This window comes from Lithobates pipiens, unplaced genomic scaffold, assembly GCF_037356315.1.
Source record: "Lithobates pipiens isolate NorthernLeopardFrog02 unplaced genomic scaffold, aLitPip1_a1.2 Scaffold_1, whole genome shotgun sequence".
Classification (NCBI taxonomy): domain Eukaryota; kingdom Metazoa; phylum Chordata; class Amphibia; order Anura; family Ranidae; genus Lithobates; species Lithobates pipiens.
The window spans coordinates 67,327,726-67,349,660 of NW_027507685.1; the positions used below are offsets into that span (position 1 = coordinate 67,327,726).

Consider the following 21,935-nt stretch of genomic DNA (forward strand, 5'->3'; position numbering starts at 1 on the left):
TTGAGTTGAGTCTTAAAATCTCTCTTGAGCCATAATCTAGTATTCATTCACTGTGCTGCTAGAAAATTGTTACCCAAATAACTTGGTCCATCTAACTGGTTAGAGCCTAACGCCTATGATCAGGCTACTTACCAGTGACCTGGACTCTTGCCATTGCCCCTTGTAGATCTAATAGGACATTAGGGTATAACTGAATGGTCAATATCGAGAATCTTCCTTTATATATTTCTCTCTAATTTAGCTACCTGTCTTTTTAATAACTGCATTATTGCTGATGCTGATTGGACAATTGTCCCTTTAAAAAGATGAAGATAATTTACATCCAATGCCCTGACAAAGCGCATGGTCACGTGTGCGAAACGTGTTGATGTAGGCAAGATAATTTACATCTCCGCCCGCGCTCTACCATGCGCTCCAGCTAATGTGTGAGGTAATCTCGTATTGCCATCTACATAGGAACTGAATGAACAAGTCTGCATTTGTATCTACCTATGGGCCACCGTAGCCAGTTTCTCTGACACCTGACCAGAAGTCTCTGAACACAGTCGCTCCACACCAGACTGACGGACATTATCAGCATCCAGCCATAAGTTGATACAGTATCTATCAACAGGCCAACTTCAGAGGGGAACAGACTATTCACCATCAGCTGAAGCAGCCACTATACTGTGGTGTGGAGTGGTGAGAGCCTCTGGGCAAACCATATATCCTTCTCTCCTTTTTCCTTCCCTTTCTAACTACCTGTTGATACTTAGTGGATTTATTTGAACTGTGAACTGCTTGATATGCTTTATTGGCCAAAGGGGCACTGTAACCCACATACGTACAAAACAATCAACCTATGTATAGGTTTCAAGCAATATGCATTCATCCAGTGATTTCCCCTTTTATGACATGCAGCATGTGTAGTTTTACTACGATTGAATACCCAGGATTAAGCCTTATCTTTTGTTTAAACTCCAAATAGCAGCACCATCTTTTCTTTAGCTGGTCAATGTATGTGTATGTGTGTGTGGGGCCCCAAGATTGCCACCATATTGTGACAACGTTGTCAAAATCTTTGTGTGGTTTTTACTGTTGGGTACTCCGGCTGGATGGTGTCCACAATTGTGTCACGGTAACACAAACAAAGCTACCCTTTGATACTATATGCCGTGGTTGACCCTCCCTATTGCTTTTCTGCGACATCTCTTTATTCCACCACCCAAAACTTTTTTCATAGTGATTGTTCTGAGTTTAGGAGGTATCCGGTCTGATTGACGAATCAGTAATTATTTATCTATATGTTGATAAAATCAACCTGTGGAAAGTGGATTCTATGCTTTTTATTTATTTGAAAACATATAATTTTATATTGAAGCTTATCAGTTCATAGATGTGGTAGTTGTATTTTTGTTTTCTAACAAGAACCTTTTTAGCACAAATAGAAAAATGTAAATCTATTGAATTCATATTACTTATAATTATTAACACATGTCTATGAGAATTCTCCACTCTATAAAACTACTGTTATGAACATTACAAAGTTAAATAAACATGTTTTATGTACGGCTGATATTTTCTTCATAGTGCTAAAATAGCAAAAAAATGGGGTGTGTGGCTGGAATTAAAAGTAGGAAGGCTTTGTTGTCTTGGATGTAGCAAAACCTATATATGGAAATCTTGCCATTACATTTTATGAGGTAAATGTTGAACAAAAAGTCTGTGGGATATTCAACTTTTTCACTCTTCACTTTACACTTTTGAGGGAAAATGGTTATTTATTTTCACAGCTTTCTTATACTTCCACAGGCTCTTTTGTTTGGTGTTATCAATCCAATCTTTATTCGTACTGTGGCACATTTCACCATAACATACTCTTAGACATTGCATTTTGGCATTACATATTTTAATTGCTAGAGCTTTCTTTATTTTACCATTTATATTTTTAAATATACAGTTAACCAAGACATGTTTTAAACATCATGATATCTTGTTAGCAGTATGACTGAAACCTAAAATCTAGATAAGACAAAATATTTATTGGCAAAATGAAAAAACACAATTTCTCTAAAGTATTTCTACATATTTTTATTGACTTAAAACCAAATTACTTAATTTCGCCTTTTGAGCCATGTGTTTAAATAATGAACATGATTTGTTTAAATAACTTTTAGAATTTCTGGCATTTTTTGGTAAGAATATTCTCTAGGACTTTAATATCCAGTTTGTCATATTACTATTTTACATGTATCATTTATTATTTATGTTACTGTCATTTCACCCATTGTTGGTTTTGTTACCTGTCCTATAAATGCCATAGATGCAAATATGTGTTTATTATTTAGCAGCTTCTATGGATTTTCAGGCCCTCACGTGTCAATAATAATGATTTAATTTGTCTGACCTAATTAAATTAAAAATGCCCTTTTGATCTTACTGCTGACCTTACTAATAAACCATATAGCTTTTTCCTTTCCAGTTATAAATCAGCACTTGTTTCAAAATAAAAAATAAAAAAAAACATTTTTTAGATTCATTCTTTATAGTTAAAATTATGCTGGCACAGTACTTACTTATTATTCTATCACTATATTGCATGTTCATAATATGCTACAGAAAACATTTTAACTGTGTATATTATAAGTATAACGAAAAGACACCCTGCATACATTGTATAGTTTTGTTTTAAAAATCACTAAAACGCCTGCATTATATAAATATTAAGTAATAAAATAAATCTAAATAAAATCAGTTAAATTACATAAAAAAGAAAGTATCAAAGTCTAGCATTTTATGGCAGTTAAATAAATAAATAGACTTTATGTTTACCACAAATATTTAATGATGTCATATTTTATATCAGTACTAACATTTTTAGTATGCAACCTGCATGATGAAAACGAATATAATACTTTAGTATAATACGTACATTGTAAAAATTAAAAATTAATCATTTAATTTATATATTATTTTAGCAAATTCGAATTTTATTTATTTTAATAAAAATGTGAGTTATGAAAACAAAGCAAGTAAATTAGTTGAGGAACAAGACACTATTTATTAAATTGTTTAACTCCTGATAGTTGCAGAGACCACAAACATATTTCAATTAATGATAAAGTATGTATGAATTATAGTTGATTTGCTTTAGGCTCAATTCACAAAACTTTAAATGAGGATAAGTATCTTATTTCAGCCATGTGACTATTAATTTTAAGCCACATTGGATTCCATTAAAAAATAACTGTCACGTTTTTTGAAAATCAGGATACTTTCCTGGTGTGTTAGCTTTGTGAACTGATCCTTATGATCCTTATAATACAAGCAAGCATACATATGTGCATGACTAAAGTGTTTTTGCTATGTTATGAGAAATAAATATATATATATATATATATATATATATATATATATTTATCCTGTATATATTGGCTTTTGCATGGTAGAAAAATTCCAAGAGCAAAGGTTCTACCTTTGCCGTTATGTTATGTACTAGCAAAGTAAAATTATGAAATAAGAAATGGCCAAAGTTCCTAAATATGTCCTGTCCATAAAATTTTAACAAAAAAGGTAGACTATGTCTGTGTAAAGCAATAAAGTTCACTTTAAAATTTTGTTCATTTTTGGGATAGTTTTAATATATTTTGCCATATTTATTTATACAATTATCTAAGCCATTTTAATAAAAAAAATTATATTTGCGGTCTTCAGATCTGAATTCATGCTTTGTAACTTTTCAGTACATATTAAGGGTGGCTATATATGGCCAGATGTCCTGCTGAAAACAGTGGTTGTTAAGACATCGGCCTCTCCTTGAACAAGCTGTGTGCCACAGGGAGTTTCTACAAACCATTTCCCAAACTGAATGACTACTGAATGCAGAGCACATACGTGAAAGATTTGTATATCTTCCCATCACTTAAAAGATCAAAAACAGAGCATTCAAAACCCTAAAAAAAACTGTGTATATTACCTACACGGGTCCAATAAGCCTATATTAATTGTGCCCAATGATAAATGCATACATTTATGATGTAGATCTATTGCCTGTTTTTTCAACAGTTTACAGTAATCTAAAACTAACTAGAAACCCATAAGCTGTCACCGTCATGGCAACAAGAATAAAATGAACATTTCCCATTTTTAAGCAAGATATACATTTAAAAAAAATTGTAAAAAATGTTTATTAATATGTCCTGCTCAGACTAATTAAACAATTATGATTTAGTCGTCCTTAACTCTATGTCTAAAAGTACTTTGTGAAGCTAAAGTGATGAAATTTACTGACCTGCAATGAAGAAAATAGAAAGGACCATTAAGTATTTCATTGTGTTTAGTTGTTATTGTGGCAAAGATGTGAGACAAGAGTTTTTGGTCGCCTCCTATAGCACCCTACTTTAAAATGTTGCATTTTCTTTTATTATTTCCTGCCATCACAGCAACAAGCTGGCCATAAAAGGATCGAAATCTAGACCTTCTAAACCAATCAGCACATTCTATGATTGTAACTTCAAAACACCAACACCTGTTGAGGTAAAGCTACTTGAACACTGTTGGTTTACTCTAAGCCTTTTAAAATGTTCAAGGTGCTTCATAATTTTTAAAGTAATAGCATTCTCACTTATTCGAATTTAAAGTAACTCTGTTGCGATGAAAGAAAAATAAGAGCTCCCATAACTGGCCTTATGCTTAAATTCTTTATTTGTTCCAGGCCAGTGAGCAAAAGTGCAGAATTTTAAGGTTCAGCATGACAGCCAGGCAAATTGCGTATCAGATGAAGAGGGCTTTCTTGTGCTATATTTTCCTAGGCCTCTTCCACAAGTGCAGCAATGCTAACATCCCGCTTAAAAATGATCTGTGGGCGATCGTATTTTATAGAAAGTTTGCAGGTGTTCAGAAGGTGCCTCCTGAATGCCAGCTTTATTTTTATTTTTTGCTTTTTCCCTGAAAGCTGGATCATGCATTTAAAAAGACATATAGCAAGTTCATGGCTTACATTGATTTCAATAATAGAGTTTGACAGGTAGCACCTGTCAACATGCTGCATGGCAGTTAAAACTGTCACACCAAAAAGCTAAGCATCACGTCCATGGCAGCATGGCAGTGTATACTCACCTAAGCACCCGCCATGTTTACTTGGTGGTTGGCAGCTGGTGAAGGGGGGTTTATGGCCCCTCTGCTGTCTACATGGACATAGCTATAAAGTAGAACTAAAGTCAAAACTTATTTTACATTTTGGATAGAGTACGGGAGGGTTATAGCCCCTATCAGTTTATTTTTTGCCATCTGAGCCCCTTTGGGAAGATTTACCTTCACTTCCAGTACCATAGCCAAATCGGGAAGTGAGGCATAATCCCCCCAGATTAAGTAAAATCCTTGGGGAACACCAGTTTACCAGAACTAGTGTCCCCATTGGAAAACTTCCCCTCTATTACTTTTCTGGGGACAACCCAAAATGTGTGTTTTGTTTTACTTTGACTTTTGCTGCTAATGGTAAACAGGACAAATAGAGAGAATGAATCTCCCTGATGGAGACACAGACAGCAATACAAATTGACAGGGGTTTTAATCCCCCTCCACTGTCCAAAAAAAAAGTTTTGCCTTTAGTTATACTTTAAAGCAACATTGTCTGTAACGCAAATTGGAACCAGACTAACATGAAAATGAGCAACAGAATGCTTAGCTTTTGTCTCCTGTTGTTCTCATTGACTCCTCCTGCTGTAGATCTTCAACTTTGTACAGGATACAGCATCATTGTAAAGATCAACAGGAGAAACCAGCGGGGGCGTTGCTAGGTCTGCAAAAGATCTGGGGCTAGAGCCCATAGCAGCGGTCACCAACCTTTTTGCAGGCACGGGGGTGTGGTAAGCAATTTTTAGTGGGCAATTTGTCGGGGCAGTGGCTGGTGTTGGCGCTTCAATCATCACGGCATATGGTTGATATGGTGTCAGGGTAATTGAAGTGCATTATTTCTATTGTTATATTGTAATATATAATGAAGTGGTTCAATGGCGTGGTCCAGTTCTGGAAGGGTGTCTATTGACATTCTCCCAAAACCATGCTCACGGCGGTGCACACCCAGCCCACTCTATGACACAGCTGATCACAGATTGGGGTAAAGAGCCAATCACAGCAGCTCTTTACCATGTGACATGATCCGCTGTGTCCAATTACAAATGATCATGATGTAAACACACTTGCCGTTTATCGGCATTCCTTTCCTTGCACTGTCACAGTGCAAGGAGAGGAGAGAGCCTGTAACCGGGTTGTGTGAAAGGGGACATCTGCACTGATCAGGGCACTAATCATCAGTGCCCTGATCAGTGTGGCCCTTCAGTGAAGGTGAAAAAAATACATGTTTGTAGATAAAAATGTCATATGGATACAGTGTTGTATGACCGCGCAATTGTCATTCAAAGTGTGAGAGCGCTGAAAGATGAACATTGGCCTGGGCAGGAAGGGGGTGAAAGTGCCCAGTAGGCAAGCGGTTAAACCTGCAGGAGGTACAGCTTTTTCATTAAAAAAAAAAGGACTTTACTAACGCTTTAGGCCTGGGACACATCTATGTGGGTTTGCAGCGCATGTTTGCGCAGGCACGGCAGACCATTCCTTTGAATGGGCTGCTGTGCCTGCATTTTCCACTTTGCAATTTCCCTGCAGTTAAATTTTAGATGTGTGGGGGTGCCATTAAGAATGAATGTCAGCCTTGTGTGTTTTTAAACAGCAGCATGTTTTGACTCTGGGTGCTGGAATTGCTGAGATTCCTGCACACGCTGCTGTTTAAAAAATGAATTACTAATGGCACCCCCATGCATCCAAAAAATGCAGCGCATTTGTGGGTGGGGGACCTGCAGGGAAATTGCACGGTGCAAAAAGCACCATGCGATTTCAAGGCCGCTGCAGTTTTAAAATGCTGCATGGACCCTTTCTCTGCAGGAAATGCAGGCATGGCAGCCCAATCAAATAAATGGGCTGCCATCCCAGCGCAAACGCAGCCCGCAAAACCGCATAGATGGGAACCAGGCCTAAAGGAAGCCCATCAAGCAGTGGTGCATTTCACCATGTCTATCTGTGGAAGATGTGCCAGCACCACTGGTTGTCCATGCTAATGCTCCAGTTGGTGAATAGTTCAGCCACAGCCAGATCAGGATTTAGTTCACACTCACAGGCAGACTATTTGGGGAGAATGACCTACCTGGTCCTGCCTAGCTAGGCTCACCATCCGCTGGCTTTCAGCACAGTGGGCACCTGCTCTCTCCCACTTGGATCCCAGCTCCAAAGCTGTCACCACCACTGCCAATCCCTCCAGCTTCAATCTCAACTCATATCCTGTGGCCTCCCGAGTCCCAAACATGTGGTCTACACGGGGCGGGGTCAGAGCAACAGTGGAACTCCTAGCCCCACCCACACCCTGCTAGCCAGGGAATAATACAGCGCAGCGCTGCCAGTCTCCCGCCATATAGTCACTTCGCAAGGTGGAAGTGTAGTGATGCGGAGCTGGCAGGTGGAGAGAGATGATGTAATCTCTGCTTGTTCACCCGTCCGCCCGCTCGCTCCTTTCACCTGCCTGCTCGGCTCCTTCATGCAGCCCATCCGCCGCAATTGCGGTCTGGTGGTTAGGCAGGGACCCCTGCGGTAGGAGACTCGGGGCTATGGGCCCCAGATTCGGGGGCTATAGCCCCAATAGCCACCCCCTAATGATGCCTGTGGGAACCAGTGAGAGCTTTGGAAGACATTAGTGATGGACACTACTGGAACTATTGAGTTCCATGCAGACAGCAACTATGAATGTATTTATTTGTAAGTGTCTTATAGGGTTGGGCTTGGTTTTGCACCTTCTCTGTGTAGTGATGGATGTATATCCTCTACACTTATGTATCAATGTATTCTAAGAACTGAAGATAGTTCTCCTCAGCCATCAGCATCAAACCTCCTAAAAGCTTCAAAAACATTGGTAGCTGTGGAGACAAAACTACAATTCTTAGTAAGAAGAGGTTGATTCGCAAGGCCCTATCAGAGCAATCGAGAGCCTTGTGTCAAGTTCAACACATGTCATTTTGGATATTGAGGGAAAGGGTAAAGCCCACTTTCATGTTTTTATTGTTGTCTTTTATACCAGCTAATATCTCCTTTTACATTGGCGACAAGGTATCACAGGGACGAAAAGTGAGGAAAAATCTCTCTTGTAGGAATGGAGACACAAACAAAAAGATATCATCTCTGCCTAAAACTAATATTCAACAGTTTTGGCTAGAGCTGTGCATTAATATGAGATTATATTGTCCTTTAAATATTTTTTTCAATACACATGTAAATTATACTGTATGTACGTGAGGGCAGCCACATTTGCATATTATTCATGCTTAGCTCAGCTGTGCTACATAGCGGTTATGGTTTACTGTCCCTTCTCACAATGTAGTATGTGGGTTTGCTCCTGCATTGCCAACCTGTCATACAGGTTTTAGAGGGAGATAACAAGTAACTTCTTCAACACTCAGTATATTGAGGATAATCTCACCCCCCTTTTGCTTAAATTCAAGCGGAAATGCGACATTTGGAGCCATCTCCCCCTGTCAGCTGCCGGAAGAATCAACCTTATTAAAATGATCTGGATGCCCCAGCTTCTGTACCAGCTTCATAATTCCCCAGTTTGGATCGGAATGGGATGGTTCAAGAAAATTTAAACACTGTTCTGGGAACTAATCTGGAAGAAGAGGCAGGCTCGTATTAGTTTACAGATATTGCAGCTACCAATAAAAGAGAGAGGAGCAGCAGTGCCACATCCACACAGCTATTTTTTGGCTGCCCAGCTGCAGCATCTTAGGGGATGTAACATACAAGGGGAGAGCAATAAAAATGTTTGAATGATGTTGCAAGGAGCCCCGCACAGTAGCTTGCTGGAAGCAAGTTCCCCCACATTACAATTAGAAACAAAAGTATGGCAGGCGGTTAGGGTAGTAATGGGCTATATGGGGTTAACAGAATATACTCCAATCTGGGACAACAAATATTTTCCAGATTTGAACCCCATGGGTAAAATAAATGAGTGAGAGGCTTGCAGTATTGGAAAACTCGTACAACTATATGAAGGGAGTACCCTGAAGTCATTTGAAGAACTGAGGGGAGAGTATGGTATCCCAAGCCAATCATTCTACCGATATCTGTAAATTAGACACTCCCTCAGCACCCATTTCAAAACACAAAGGGTGGAATGGTGTGAAGTACCTCTTATACAAAAAATCACCATGACAGTATCTTCCAAGGGTTTAATATCAGAGATATACGAACAGATATGTAGCAAATTTACCAACGGGAAAAGACTGGCCAAAAAGTGATGGGAAGGGGGCCTGGGGGAAATAATAACAGAAGAACAGTGGAGAAGGATATTAAATCTGAGTTCCCAGGTGTCAGTTTCTCCCTCACAGAAAATGTTGCAACTATTCTTGTTACACAGAGCTTACTATACCCCAAAGAAACTTTTTCGGTATGGATATAGACCCGATGACAAATGCCCAAGGTGTCAAGAAACAGGTGACTTGATCCACATGATGTGGAGATGTCCAAAATTATTTAGGGATTGGACAGAGATACTTGAGGACATTAATCGTACCTTTCGGTCAAACTGTTCCTGAACGGTACTATATATTTGTTGGGGAAGATAGAGGACAACAGTGTGTCAGTAAATAGTAAAACCACAGCAATTAGAAGACTATTCCAAGCATGAAAGATAATAGCCCAAAACTGGCAATCAGTGAGACCTCCGACTTTAGAAGAATGGAATAAAGTGATGGACGCTACAGTATGGAGGGAAAAGGTGACATTTATTAAACGGAGGAACCTGGATAAATTCTTAAAAATCTGTAAGCCCTGGTTAGATAAAATGGGATGTCCTCCTTAAAGGGGAGACTAGGGGGGGAGACCATACCCAAAGACTAAGTGGATTACAAGCCTCAACACCATTTCTAAGATCATAGAGAAAGCTGTAGTACATCAGCTACAACTTCACCTGGATACTCACAAACTCCTGGACCCGCTGCAATCAGGCTTCCGCCCGGGTCATGGAACAGAAACAGCTCTCCTCAAGATTTGGGATGACGCCCTCGAAGCAGCAGATGACGGAGAGCCGTATCTCCTCGTACTGCTAGACCTAAGTGCAGCGTTTGATACAGTAGATCACAATACTCTACTCGTCCGCCTCACAGAAGTAGCCGGAGTCCAAGACATAGATCTCCAATGGTTCGCGTCCTTCCTAGGAAATCGGTCACAGACAGTGAAACTAGGAAACTTCCTCTCCGAAACTCGGGCAGTCACCTGCGGAGTCCCTCAAGGCTCTCCGTTGTCACCCGTTCTCTTCAACATTTACATTCGCCCACTCCTTCAAATCATCAGATGCTCAGATCTCTGCTTCCACTCTTACGCTGATGACACGCAACTTTATTTCCGGATCAATGGAAAAAAAGATCACCAACAACAACTTGAATACTGCCTCAAATCAATAGAGGACTGGATGACCACCAACTCCCTCCAGCTGAACCAATCAAAGACAGAGCTTCTTATCTTACACCCAAATCATAAGCCCGCAACCAAAACCTCCTGGTCTCCACCAACCGTCTTTGGGCAGACTATCTCCCCAAAGACCAAAGCGAAGAGTCTCGGGGTTATTTTAGACGCACAAATGTCAATGGATGCGCAAATAGGATCTGTAGTCAGTGGATCTCACCATCTGCTGCGCATGCTTCGCAGACTCATCCCTTTTATCCCAAAGAATGACAAAGCAGTGGTAGTTGGAACAATCATTAATTCACGACTGGACTATGCAAACTCGCTTTACATAGGATTACCACAATATCAACTTGCGCGATTACAACTGATCCAAAACACCGCGGCAAGGCTGATAACAGGAAAAAAACCCTGGGAATCCATTTCTCCTTCACTGAGGAGCTTACATTGGCTAACCGTAAAAAATCGGATCACGTTCAAGACCCTTTGCCTCACCCACAAATGCGTGCATAGAGAAGCTCCGCAATACCTAATGGAGAAAATAAATCATTACACACCAAACCGCAGTCTTCGATCAGCCAACAAAAACCTCCTCCTCGTGCCCAAAGCCCGGTATAAATCCAAGGGTGATCGGAGATTCGCTGTCCAAGGGCCTCGGCTATGGAATGCTCTACCAATCAACATCCGCCTGGAAGAAAATCACCTGGCTTTTAGGAAAAAACTCAAGACCTTCCTCTTTTAGCAGATGATCAAAGCTCGCCACAGCGCCTAGAGGCGATTCAGTTCGCATTGTGCACTATACAAGTATTTCATTCATTCATTCATTCATACGATCAGGGAATAATAGGGGGGAGCGGAGAGGGGGACCGGAAGTGGTATATGAGAGAGAAATAAGCTAGAAATAAGAATATATAATACACTGGTAGTAAATAGATATGGTGTATCGTTGTGATGCTCGGAACTTTATTACAATGGAGATTCTGGGGGAGGTGGGGGGAGGGATTGATCTTAAAAAGTGGGGTTAAAAAAAAGGCTAGAGAAGTACAGAGGAGAGGGGGTTGAGGCACTGGTAGTAGCTGAGTGAACCTTTTAACATTTTTTCTTGGTCCCCACTTTTTGTTTTCTTTTTCTTTTATTTCTGTTGTTTTTCTCTTTTTTTCCTGTTTTCCCTTCTTTAGGGAAATAAGTATGTAGGATGGAGAACAATGTAATGATGGTTATTTAAGAAAATGTATACATGGCAATGTAATGTAATGAGATTATAACACTATGTATATGGCTTGAGGTGCTTCTCAAATGGTTGTATGGACTTTTGTAAAAATCATAAAAAAATAAAGGAGTTAAAAAAAAAAAAATTCAACACACATTCAGGGGATTTCATTAAATCCCTACTGTCACTTTTCTGGCACTATGGCCCGATAAAATGGCTTTCATCACACAAAATCCTGCCACCAGTTTCATTAACTTTACAGAGACATGTAGCAGATTCAGGTAGTTCCTAATAGCGGCACTTTTACAAAGTGGTGCTATTAATGCACCAAATGCAAAAATAATTATCTCCAGTTTGTGGATAACGAAATTGGATGTATTGTATTTTGACAGCAGACATTGCTGGCTCCCATGATAACTATAAAGCGCCTGCAGTTGATTGGATGAAGGCACTGTTAGGCCAACAATTTTCTGACAAGTTCTTTTGACAAAAGTTAAACAATTGACATTTGTCACATAGAGCGGTGATAGCAGGGCTATACATTGTTTGAATTTTGTCCAAGCCAGCATGAATCAACCCAATAATTGTACAAAAAGTCTTTAAGTGTAAAAAGAAACCTCTTCAATTCTACAATGAAGTAGCACCAGTTAGATGGCTCAGCTGTTTTTAGCTAACACTTGGTTGTGGTTTACCTTCTGAATTGTCTTATCACATTCAAACATTCATTGTTATAATCAGATAAGGAAGTGTCTGAACACCAAATATATGTTGATTCTGCAATGCAGTTAGCTAAATGGTTATAAAGGTGTTTTCAAGAGAAAATGTTTGTGCATGCTGACAAGAATTTACTTTCCTTAACTATTTATAAAAAATATGTGGATTGAAGAAGGATTAAACTGGACATGTTTACAGCCAATTGTCCAGTCTATTTCTATGGTCTTATTTTGTAACAGCACCAAGTAGACTATTTATGTTGTCGATGGTTTTGATTACAGGAAAAAAAACTAAGTAATATCCAAATATAAATAAAATAATGTTTATTAATAAATGATCATAAAAAGTGTTGTACAACATATCCCCCATACCTGTTCATATAACCTTCTAATAATATCCCTTTAGTTAATAACATCAATTCAGCAGCTTTTTGTTCAAATTCAACAATACAAAATACTATTCACGACTTCAATGATGGAATATTATAAACTCTACACATTTTGCAAGTCCACTTCCTCAGGAGCTATAGAGAGTACAGATTCTAAGTTTATAATCAGATATTTTATTACACTATATCAATATCATATATATCACTTCGTTACTGAAACAATTAGATGCCAACTTATATGTTATGTGTACTTACTGCACATCCAACATTAAAAACATTAAAAAAACAAATGATCAATAAGACAGGGGAGTGTCAGTAGGCGACTGCATGGGACTAAAGTAGAGAATTGGCCCACTCTTATCACATCAGAAATTGTAAGTAAGTAATCTGTATATAAGGGCAAAAAAATAATGCTGTAAAACTGAGTTTGTTAAATAAAAGTCAACTCCACCATCTCTGCTTATAAATTGCTACCATGGTTTGAACAATAAATTCAGCTTTAAAAAATTGACAGATCTTAAATAAGAATTTCAGGTATATCATTTTATACATAGTTACACTGATCCAGCTTGGACCATGTACTGATGCATATGCTATAGCTGTGGTATCCCTCTAACAGCTGAAAATCACTGTAGTAGTCACCACTACTTCAGTGATCTCCACCATCTTCCAGGTCCCAAGTTGAGTGGCTGCCCTGCTGCTTACTGAATACAGGAGGTGGGTCACTTGGCACAGGTGCCATTCATACAATTCTTTACATTCTCTCAATGAATATAAAGTGCTCTTTGATTGGATGAGGTGGAAAGGCGGGTTGGTGATGTCACTCTCTCCACCTCGTCCAATCAAAGAATAATTTGCAGTAATTGAAAAGCAATGTATTCTCTGAGACAGGCTCCTGTATTCACAATGCAGCAGGGCAGCCATTCAGCATGGGACTCAGAAGCTATTAGAGATCACTGGAGCAGCAAGGTCTACTACAGTGATTTCCAGACTCTACAGGGATCCAACAGGTATGGTATATGCATAGTTACATGCAGCTATGCAAAAAAAAGCCATACCTGGAACTCTTCTTTAACCACTTGCCTACCGCCCACCTTCATTATTCGGCGGCTGTTTGAAGAGGAATACCATTGTATCCTCTTCTTCAGCAGGCAGTCGGCTTTCAGATAAAAATGGTTTCAGCGCCGGATTCACCGCAAGATCACTTTTAATCTGTGGTGGGAGAGGGCTTCTGCGTTGGTAGTGTCTGCTCTCCTCACAGCCTGGATGCCAAGGGAAGGAAAGATGGCCCCCACTGAGCTCCATAGCATTGGAGAGCTGAAGCGATGTCAAACATCACTTCCGCCCAATGCTTTTATATGGGATTTTTATTTTTTGGGGAAAAAATGGCATTCAACTATTTTAATTATTTTTATTCCATTTTAGTGTAAATACGAGATCTGAGGTCTTTTTGACCCTAGATCTCGCATTTAAGAGGTCCTGTCATTTCTTGTAATTGGAATAAAAGTGACCCACAATTTTGTTTTAAAAAAAACTGTGTAAAAAATGTTTAAGCCCCCCCGTCCCGCCGAGCTCACGCACAGAAGCAAACACATACGTAAGTCGTGCCCGCATATGAAAAGGGTTTTCAAATTACACATGTGAGGTATGACTGCAATCACTAGAGCAAGAGCAATAATTCTAGCACTAGACCTCCTCTGTAACTCAAAACTGGTAATCTGTAGACATTTTTAAACATCGCCTATGGAGATTTTTAAGGGTCAAAGTTTGTCGCCATTTTGCGAGTGGGTGCAATTTTGAAGCGTGGCATGTTGGGTATCAATTTACTTGGCATAACATTATCTTTCACAAAAATAAATGGGCTAACTTTACTGTTGTCTTATTTCTTAATTTAAAAAAGTGTATTTTAAAAAAAAAAAGTGCACTTGTGAGACCTCTGCGCAAATACGGTGTGACATAAAGTAGTGCAATGACCGCCATTTTATTCTCTATGGTGTCTGAAAATATATACAGTGGTGTGAAAAAGTGTTTGCCCCCTTCCTCATTTCCTGTTCCTTTGCATGTTTGTAACACTTAAGTGTTTCGGAACATCAAACCAATTTAAATAATAGTCAAGGACAACACAAGTAAACACAAAATGCAATTTGTAAATGAAGGTGTTTATTATTAAAGGTGAAAAAAATACAAACCATCATGGCCCTGTGTGAAAAAGTGATTGCCCCCTAAACCTAATAACTGGTTGGGCCACCCTTAGCAGCAACAACTGCAACCAAGCGTTTGCGATAACGTGCAATGAGGCTTTTACAGCGTCCTGGAGGAATTTTGGCCCACTCATCTTTGCAGAATTGTCCTAATTCAGTTACATTAGAGGGTTTTCGAGCATGAACGGCCTTTTTAAGGTCATACCACAACATCTCAATAGGATTCAGGTCAGGACTTTGGCTAGGCCACTCCAAAGTCTTCATTTTGTTTTTCTTCAGCCATTCGGTGGTGGACTTGCTGGTGTGTTTAGGATCATTGTCCTGCTGCAGAACCCAAGTTCGTTTCAGCTTGAGTACACGAACAGATGGTCGGACATTCTCCTTCAGGATCTCTTGGTAGACAGCAGAATTCATAGTTCCTTTTATCACGGCAAGTCTTCCAGGTCCTGAAGCAGCAAAACAGCCCCAGACCATCACACTACCACCACCATATTTTACTGTTGGTATAATGTTCTTTTTATGAAATGCAGTGTTCCTTCTACGCCAGATATACTTGGACACACACCTTCCAAAGAGTTCCACTTTTGTCTCATCGGTCCACAGAATGTTGTCCCAAAAGTCTTGGGGATCATCAAGATGTGTTGTGGAGAAATTGAGACGAGCTTTGATGTTCTTTTTGCTCAGCAGTGGTTTTCTCCTTGGAACTCTGCCATGCAGGCCATTTTTGCCCAGTCTTTTCCTGATGGTGGAGGCATGAACGCTGACCTTAACTGAGGCAAGTGAGGCCTGCAGTTCCTTGGACGTTGTTGTGGGGTCTTTTGTGACCTCTTGGATGAGTCGTCGCTGCGCTCTTGGGGTAATTTTGGGCGGCCGGCCACTCCTGGGAAGGTTCACCACTGTTCCATGTCTTCGCCATTTGTGGATAATGGCTCTCACTGTGGTTCGCTGGATTCCCAAAGCTTTGGAAATGGCTTTATAACCCTTTCCAGACTGATAGATCTCAATTACTTTCTTTCTCAATTGTTCCTGAATTTCTTTGGGTCTCGGCATGATGTGTAGCTTTTAAGGATCTTCTGGTGGACCTTACTGTGTCAAGCAGCTCCTATTTAAGTGATGCCTTGATTGTGAACAGGTGTGGCAATAATCAGGCCTGGGTGTGGCTAGAGAAATTGAACTCAGGTGTGGACAACCACAGTTATAGTATGTTTTAACAAGGGGGGCAATCACTTTTTCACACAGGGCCATGATGGTTTGGATTTTTTTTCACCTTTAATAATAAACACATTCATTTACAAATTGCATTTTGTGTTTACTTGTGTTGTCCTTGACTATTGTTTAAATTGGTTTGATGTTCCGAAACACTTAAGTGTGACAAACATGCAAAGGAACAGGAAATGAGGAAGGGGGCAAACACTTTTTCACACCATTGTATATATAATGTTTGGGGTTCTAAGAAATTTTAGAGCAAAAATAAATGATTTTAACTTGTAAGCACCAAATCTCAAACGAGGCTTTGTCTTTAAGTGATTAATTATATGAAATAACTGTTAAAAATCCTAAGGTGTGCTTGAAAGGCCAACGCTACCCTGGTACTTCAGTTTGCTTGAACACTACTGATATAGCTTGGAGATTTCAATGACAAGGTTTTGTGACCATAGTTTTTGTCTTTAACATCTACCAAAGAAGGCTGCATTGAAATTGTCATTATCCCACAAATGGACCTCCTGAATTATTTCTGGTTCTACAATATGGAAAATCCATTAGCATATTGCAAATATATTTCGCTTTGTAATGACTCTATTATCGGGTTTCAACTTTAAATTTCATGATATCTCTCCACTAGCCTCCCAGAGAGATATGAAAAGCCAGCATGTGATAATTCAGCACCTGCGCAAAGCTGAAATTAAAATTTTGGATAAAGCTAGTTTTTAATACTATCTGGATTCTGGAAAAAAAACGGAATAATCCAGTGTGCGGGGGTTGCCTAGATTCAATTTTTAATTCTTTTTTTTACAGCTTAAAGTCTAACTTTTTACGTTTTTGTAGCTTTGGATAGAATGCACAAAGGTTAGAACACCTGTCAATGTTTTCTGCTATTTGGGGCTCCAGTTGAGGGATTACACTCACTTTCAGTTCCAGGGACAACCACTTACCAGACAGGAAGTGGGGAGAAAATCTGCAACAGGGAAAAAGCAACAATAAAAAGTTTGCATGGGTTCTAGCCTTCCCCTACTTAACATTTAAAAATTATCTGTACTGTCTGTGTTACTGTTAAAGAAATTTCCTCTCACTTCCTGTCATGGAGACAACCTTTTTATTAGACAGGATGTGAAGAAATCTCTTCAGTGGAGCCTCAAATGACAATAAAGCTGATGGGAGTTCTAAGCCTATAATCCTACTGCTCTATTCAAAACTAAGACACAATTCGATGTAGGTAAAATTTAATAAAGTGTTATCCAGCTTCTCTCATGAGCATACTCCCAACACCCCACAATAACCTATGTTTCTAAACAAGTTCTTAGATGGCACCACTGAGACAGAATCCACACTACATTTAATAAGACTAGAAAAAGTTTAAATAAAACATTGCTTTAAAAAATGGTTTAGCGCTGAATCATGCCTAAGCCCTTGTACACACGGTCGGAGAATCTGTTGGAATGAGTCTTATCGGACCGTGTCGTCAGATAATCCGACTGTGTGTGACTGATTCTGTCCGAATCTCCGTCCGACCCAATTTTCCAACATGTTGGAAATATTTCCCGACCAACTGGGCCGGACGGACCTAATCCGATCATGTGTAGAGCATTTTCATCGGACCAAGTGCCACGCATGCTCAGATCAAATTCCTACATCAAAGCTATTGGCTACTAGCCTGAATGTAGTCCCATCGTAACGAAATTACGTCATCACGTTCTGAAAGATCGGATTTTTCGCCAACTTGGCCCGACCGCGTGTATGCAACAGTTTCGGACACAATCTGTTGGACTAAATCCGACGGATTTGGTTGGCAAAATCTCCGACCGTGTGTACGTGGGCTTACAGTAAAATAGTTTTAGATGGCTTCTTTTTGTAAAGCGCAAAGTATGAAGTGATGAGCCTTATGCACTCTCTCAATTCCACCGTATCGTTTAGGACCATGTCACACAAGTGATCCTGTAGCTTTAACTAATTATAGAAATGATATATAAAACCACTATACCCCCTTTGAAAGCTGAGCTTCAGGCCAATATGGAAAATACCAACCATTGCAGGCATGTATTCATTAAAAGTGGTTGTCAACTTCTTACCTGAACAATTAACAGAGCAAAACCCTCTATAGTGTATACTAGCTTCAATCCAAAGCACCTAGAGTGATTTCTGTTGGCTCTTTCTTCCCTCTGCTATCTGCATGAGTCACTTCTAACAGGTTATGTTGACAGAATCCCAAGAGATGCCCCCCCCCCCCCCAGCACAGAGAAGGTGATTGACAGCCTCAGCTGTGCATATTTACCTATGAGACTGTGCAGAGGTGTGTGTTCATTCCCTCTACTCTCAGGTCTCAGATTACACTCAGCTCCCTGCTCTATGCTGTGTGATATATGATGCCAGATCTCCGCCCCTGCCTCCTGGATCTCAGAAATAGTGTACTTTGAATGACTGTACAGGAAAAAAAGCTGCAGATAAACAGGTACGACTTATTAAGGAGGATTCTTTTTAATCTCTGTGCATCACCTGAGGTGTGTCACATCAGTGGGTATATGTACGTGTTTACAACTGCTTTAAATAAATAATTTATTACTATGTTTTTGAATACAATTTATGAAAGTGTCTGGAACAATAAACCAGATAAAGACAGAAAGTGCAGTTAAAATCACACAGTTCAGGAACGTAGCCAAAAAAATCCCCCCAAGGTTTGGATGTCAGAGCGGGTACTCAGATGAGTCGGGGTCAGGAAACCAGAAGTCAGCTTAGTAAGGAGCTAAAAAACGGAAAAGGAATAGGAGGGGAAGTCAGCCAGGTCAAGTCTTACACAGGAGCATGGGAAGGAACACAGAGATCATAGACTATGCAAGGGCAAGGAAGAAATGAGCTAAGCTGCTTAAATAGCAGCAAGGGGCTGGCTGTAGGCTGGACTAATGAGGCAGGTTAATGGTAACCAGATGAGTCACTGTGGTAAAAAAGAGTGGCTGGTAATTAACTGACAGCTGAGCAGCTTCTGAGCACTGGAAGAAAGTAGTTGCTCGTTAAGTAGCAGGAGCCCATCCCTGACAGAAAGTGCTTGAATTAATTTTAATACCAACATCCTATAATCCCATACACAACATGGCTGTGAGATGGAGGGGCAGCACTGGATGCCAATTAGGCTCTGCTGAAATAAATACACATATGCCAACAGTAAACATGCTGACAGAAGTAAAGAGAGATAGAGTGATCATCCATCATTGCGCAGCGCTACTGTACATTATTAAAGGGGTTGTAAAGGTAAATGTTTTTTCACCTTAATGCATTCTATGCATTAAGGTGAAAAAACATCTGACAGTCCCGGCGCCCCCAGTCCCCCCGTTTTACTTACCTCACCCCTCGAAAGTCCCGCGCTCGTCCCCCGACGTCCTTTCCACCGTTTAGCCTAGCCGCTGATTGGCTGGAGTGGATGGATGGAAAGCAGCACAGACATTGGCTCGCGCTGCTGTCAATCACATCCACTGACGCGGAGCGCCGGGGCCGTGTGATACAGCGAGCGGCTATAGCCGCCGGCTGTATCACGGGAGCGTGCCCGCAGATGCTTCTCACCATGCGAGGGAGCTCGCATGAACGTGAGAAGCACCTGCAGGAGGAAGCCGAGACAGCCGCCGAGGGACCCCAGAAGAGCAGGTTCGGGGCCACTCTGTGCAAAAAGAGCTGCACAGTGGAGGTAAGTATAACATGTTTGTTATTTAAAATAAAAAATAATAATTCACTTTACAATCCCTTTAACCACGCTGTGCTTAGACTGCACTGGGGGATCTAGAACCTGGTTGGGCTGTCAGTTCTCAAGTAAGTATTTTAACTGTTTGGCTTTAGTCCAGCTTGAAAGCGTATTAGCCAATTTAGCATACTTTTATATTTCTGGGGACCTTTTTAATTAAGATTTTTCATTTTTAATAATCAATATATACTAAATGCTAATTACATTTTTAAATGAGCATGTCAAAGTAATTCAAGTGTCATAACATGATGGAGGTAATGGTGTAGTACTGGGGCAGTATTTCTCATGAATGGATGAGATACCCTAGCTCCACATCTAGGTTTGTGCAGATCTATATAAAACATTGGCAGACATGATCATGGCCTGAACTGAATTTGTTTGATGATGCAGGATGTATCTCATAGTCAATCTAATTTAGCATTAACCTTTTAACGTAGCTTGTTTGATATCACTAAGCTGTTCCTAGCACTTCAGGGACACTATCAAGACAGGACTGGTTCAGTCTGACATTTCGAAAGTTGAGAAATATTGTTCTATATGTGGAGATGCTGAAGCATTATTTTCTGACTACACAGATACATTACACATTATACAAGAGGCTAAATGAAGATTGAAGCTGATTAAATTGTCAGTTCAGGAAACCACTGCTTTATGAATCAATGCTGCTTTCTTCTCCACCATGTGATAACGCTCACTCATACATTTTTCCTATGAGATTTAATAAGATCTAGATTTCTGCAAGTCAGAATTGCTCTTTGGGTTTTTAGGTTGCCATCTAGTGTCTGGTTGGGTAATTGCCTGTTTTAGCTTGCATGAATTTTGCATTGACTTCCATGTGCTGTTTCACCTTTCTAAACTACGCTCGACACTTAAAGAATATCTAATGTATGAAGTGCTTCTATAGCCAAAACATTTGTTTTAGTTTTGGACAAAGCAGGGAATAGATATTTTATCACCTGTGTTCCTGTGGGGAGAGTTATTTTAAAGTGGTTGAAAACCTCTGACTACAGTTTGTACCACATGAGTAATTTCTGACAGGTTGTGTGGACCCTAAGGGATCTAGGGGACAGGAGCTCCAGCACACAGCCTGTGTTTGACAGCCTCAGCTGTGCATATTTCCCTATGAGATTGTGTAGAGGGGTGTGTGTACATTCCCTCCACTCAGGTATCATATTACACTCAGCTCTCCTCTCTGAGCTGTGCAGTGTGTGATGTCAGATCCTGCCCTCTGCCGCTGGAAGCTCAGAAACACTGTGTAATTCTGGACATTGAACTGATGTATAGGAGAAAGGGTGGTAGGCAAACAGACAACACATGTATTTCATGTCTGTATCACCTAAGGCTAGTCACTTCACTAGGTATATGTAAGGGTTTACAACCACTTTAACTTCCTGTCCTGTAGACAGAACAGGAAATGAGAGTGAATCCCTTCAAATGAATCCCCATTTAGAAAGCTGTTACTGGAATGTGCCCTCATTTGAAAATGCCCCATCTATTCTATGACAAAATAAAGAGGAACTGAACTCTGCAAGCTGTGCCAAAAAGACTGCCAGACTGTTGTCTCCCTGTAGATAATCCTTCCCCATTATTGACTTACTAGGGTTGATTTACTAAGACTAGAAAATCTGATGCAGATATGCATGGTAGCCAAACAGTTTCTAACTTCAGCTTGTTCAATTAAGATTTGACAAAAATCCTGGAAGCTGATTGGTTTCTGTGCAGAGCTGCATCCTATTTTGCATTCTCTGGCTTTAGTAAGACCCCTTCACACTGGGGAGCTGCGCTGGCAGGGGGAGCGTCACAAAAAGTCCTGAAAGCAGCTTCTTTTCAGCACTGTAGGAGAAGTGAATACACCACTCCTAAATCTACCCTGCCCATTGAAATCACTGGGCAGTGCCACCATACCGCTGGCAAAGTGCCGCTACGGTGGGGGTTAAAGACATTGATAAAGATATCCTCCATGACAGTAAAGGTGTTCTGCTGCATACGACAAGC

The 21,935-nt window shown here is 40.1% G+C and overlaps 1 protein-coding gene across 1 annotated transcript in view; it reads right to left on the reverse strand.

Annotated features, from left to right (window-relative positions):
- LOC143988167 (immunoglobulin kappa light chain-like) overlaps positions 1–4,368 on the reverse strand; it is a 34,200-nt gene extending 29,832 nt beyond the window's left edge. Inside the window, exon 1 of the mRNA XM_077487530.1 lies at positions 4,271–4,368. Within this exon, the coding sequence (XP_077343656.1) occupies positions 4,271–4,310 (40 nt within the window). The 5' untranslated portion in view covers positions 4,311–4,368. The remainder of the gene's footprint in view (positions 1–4,270) is intronic.
- Between the last annotated feature and the right edge of the window lie 17,567 nt (positions 4,369–21,935).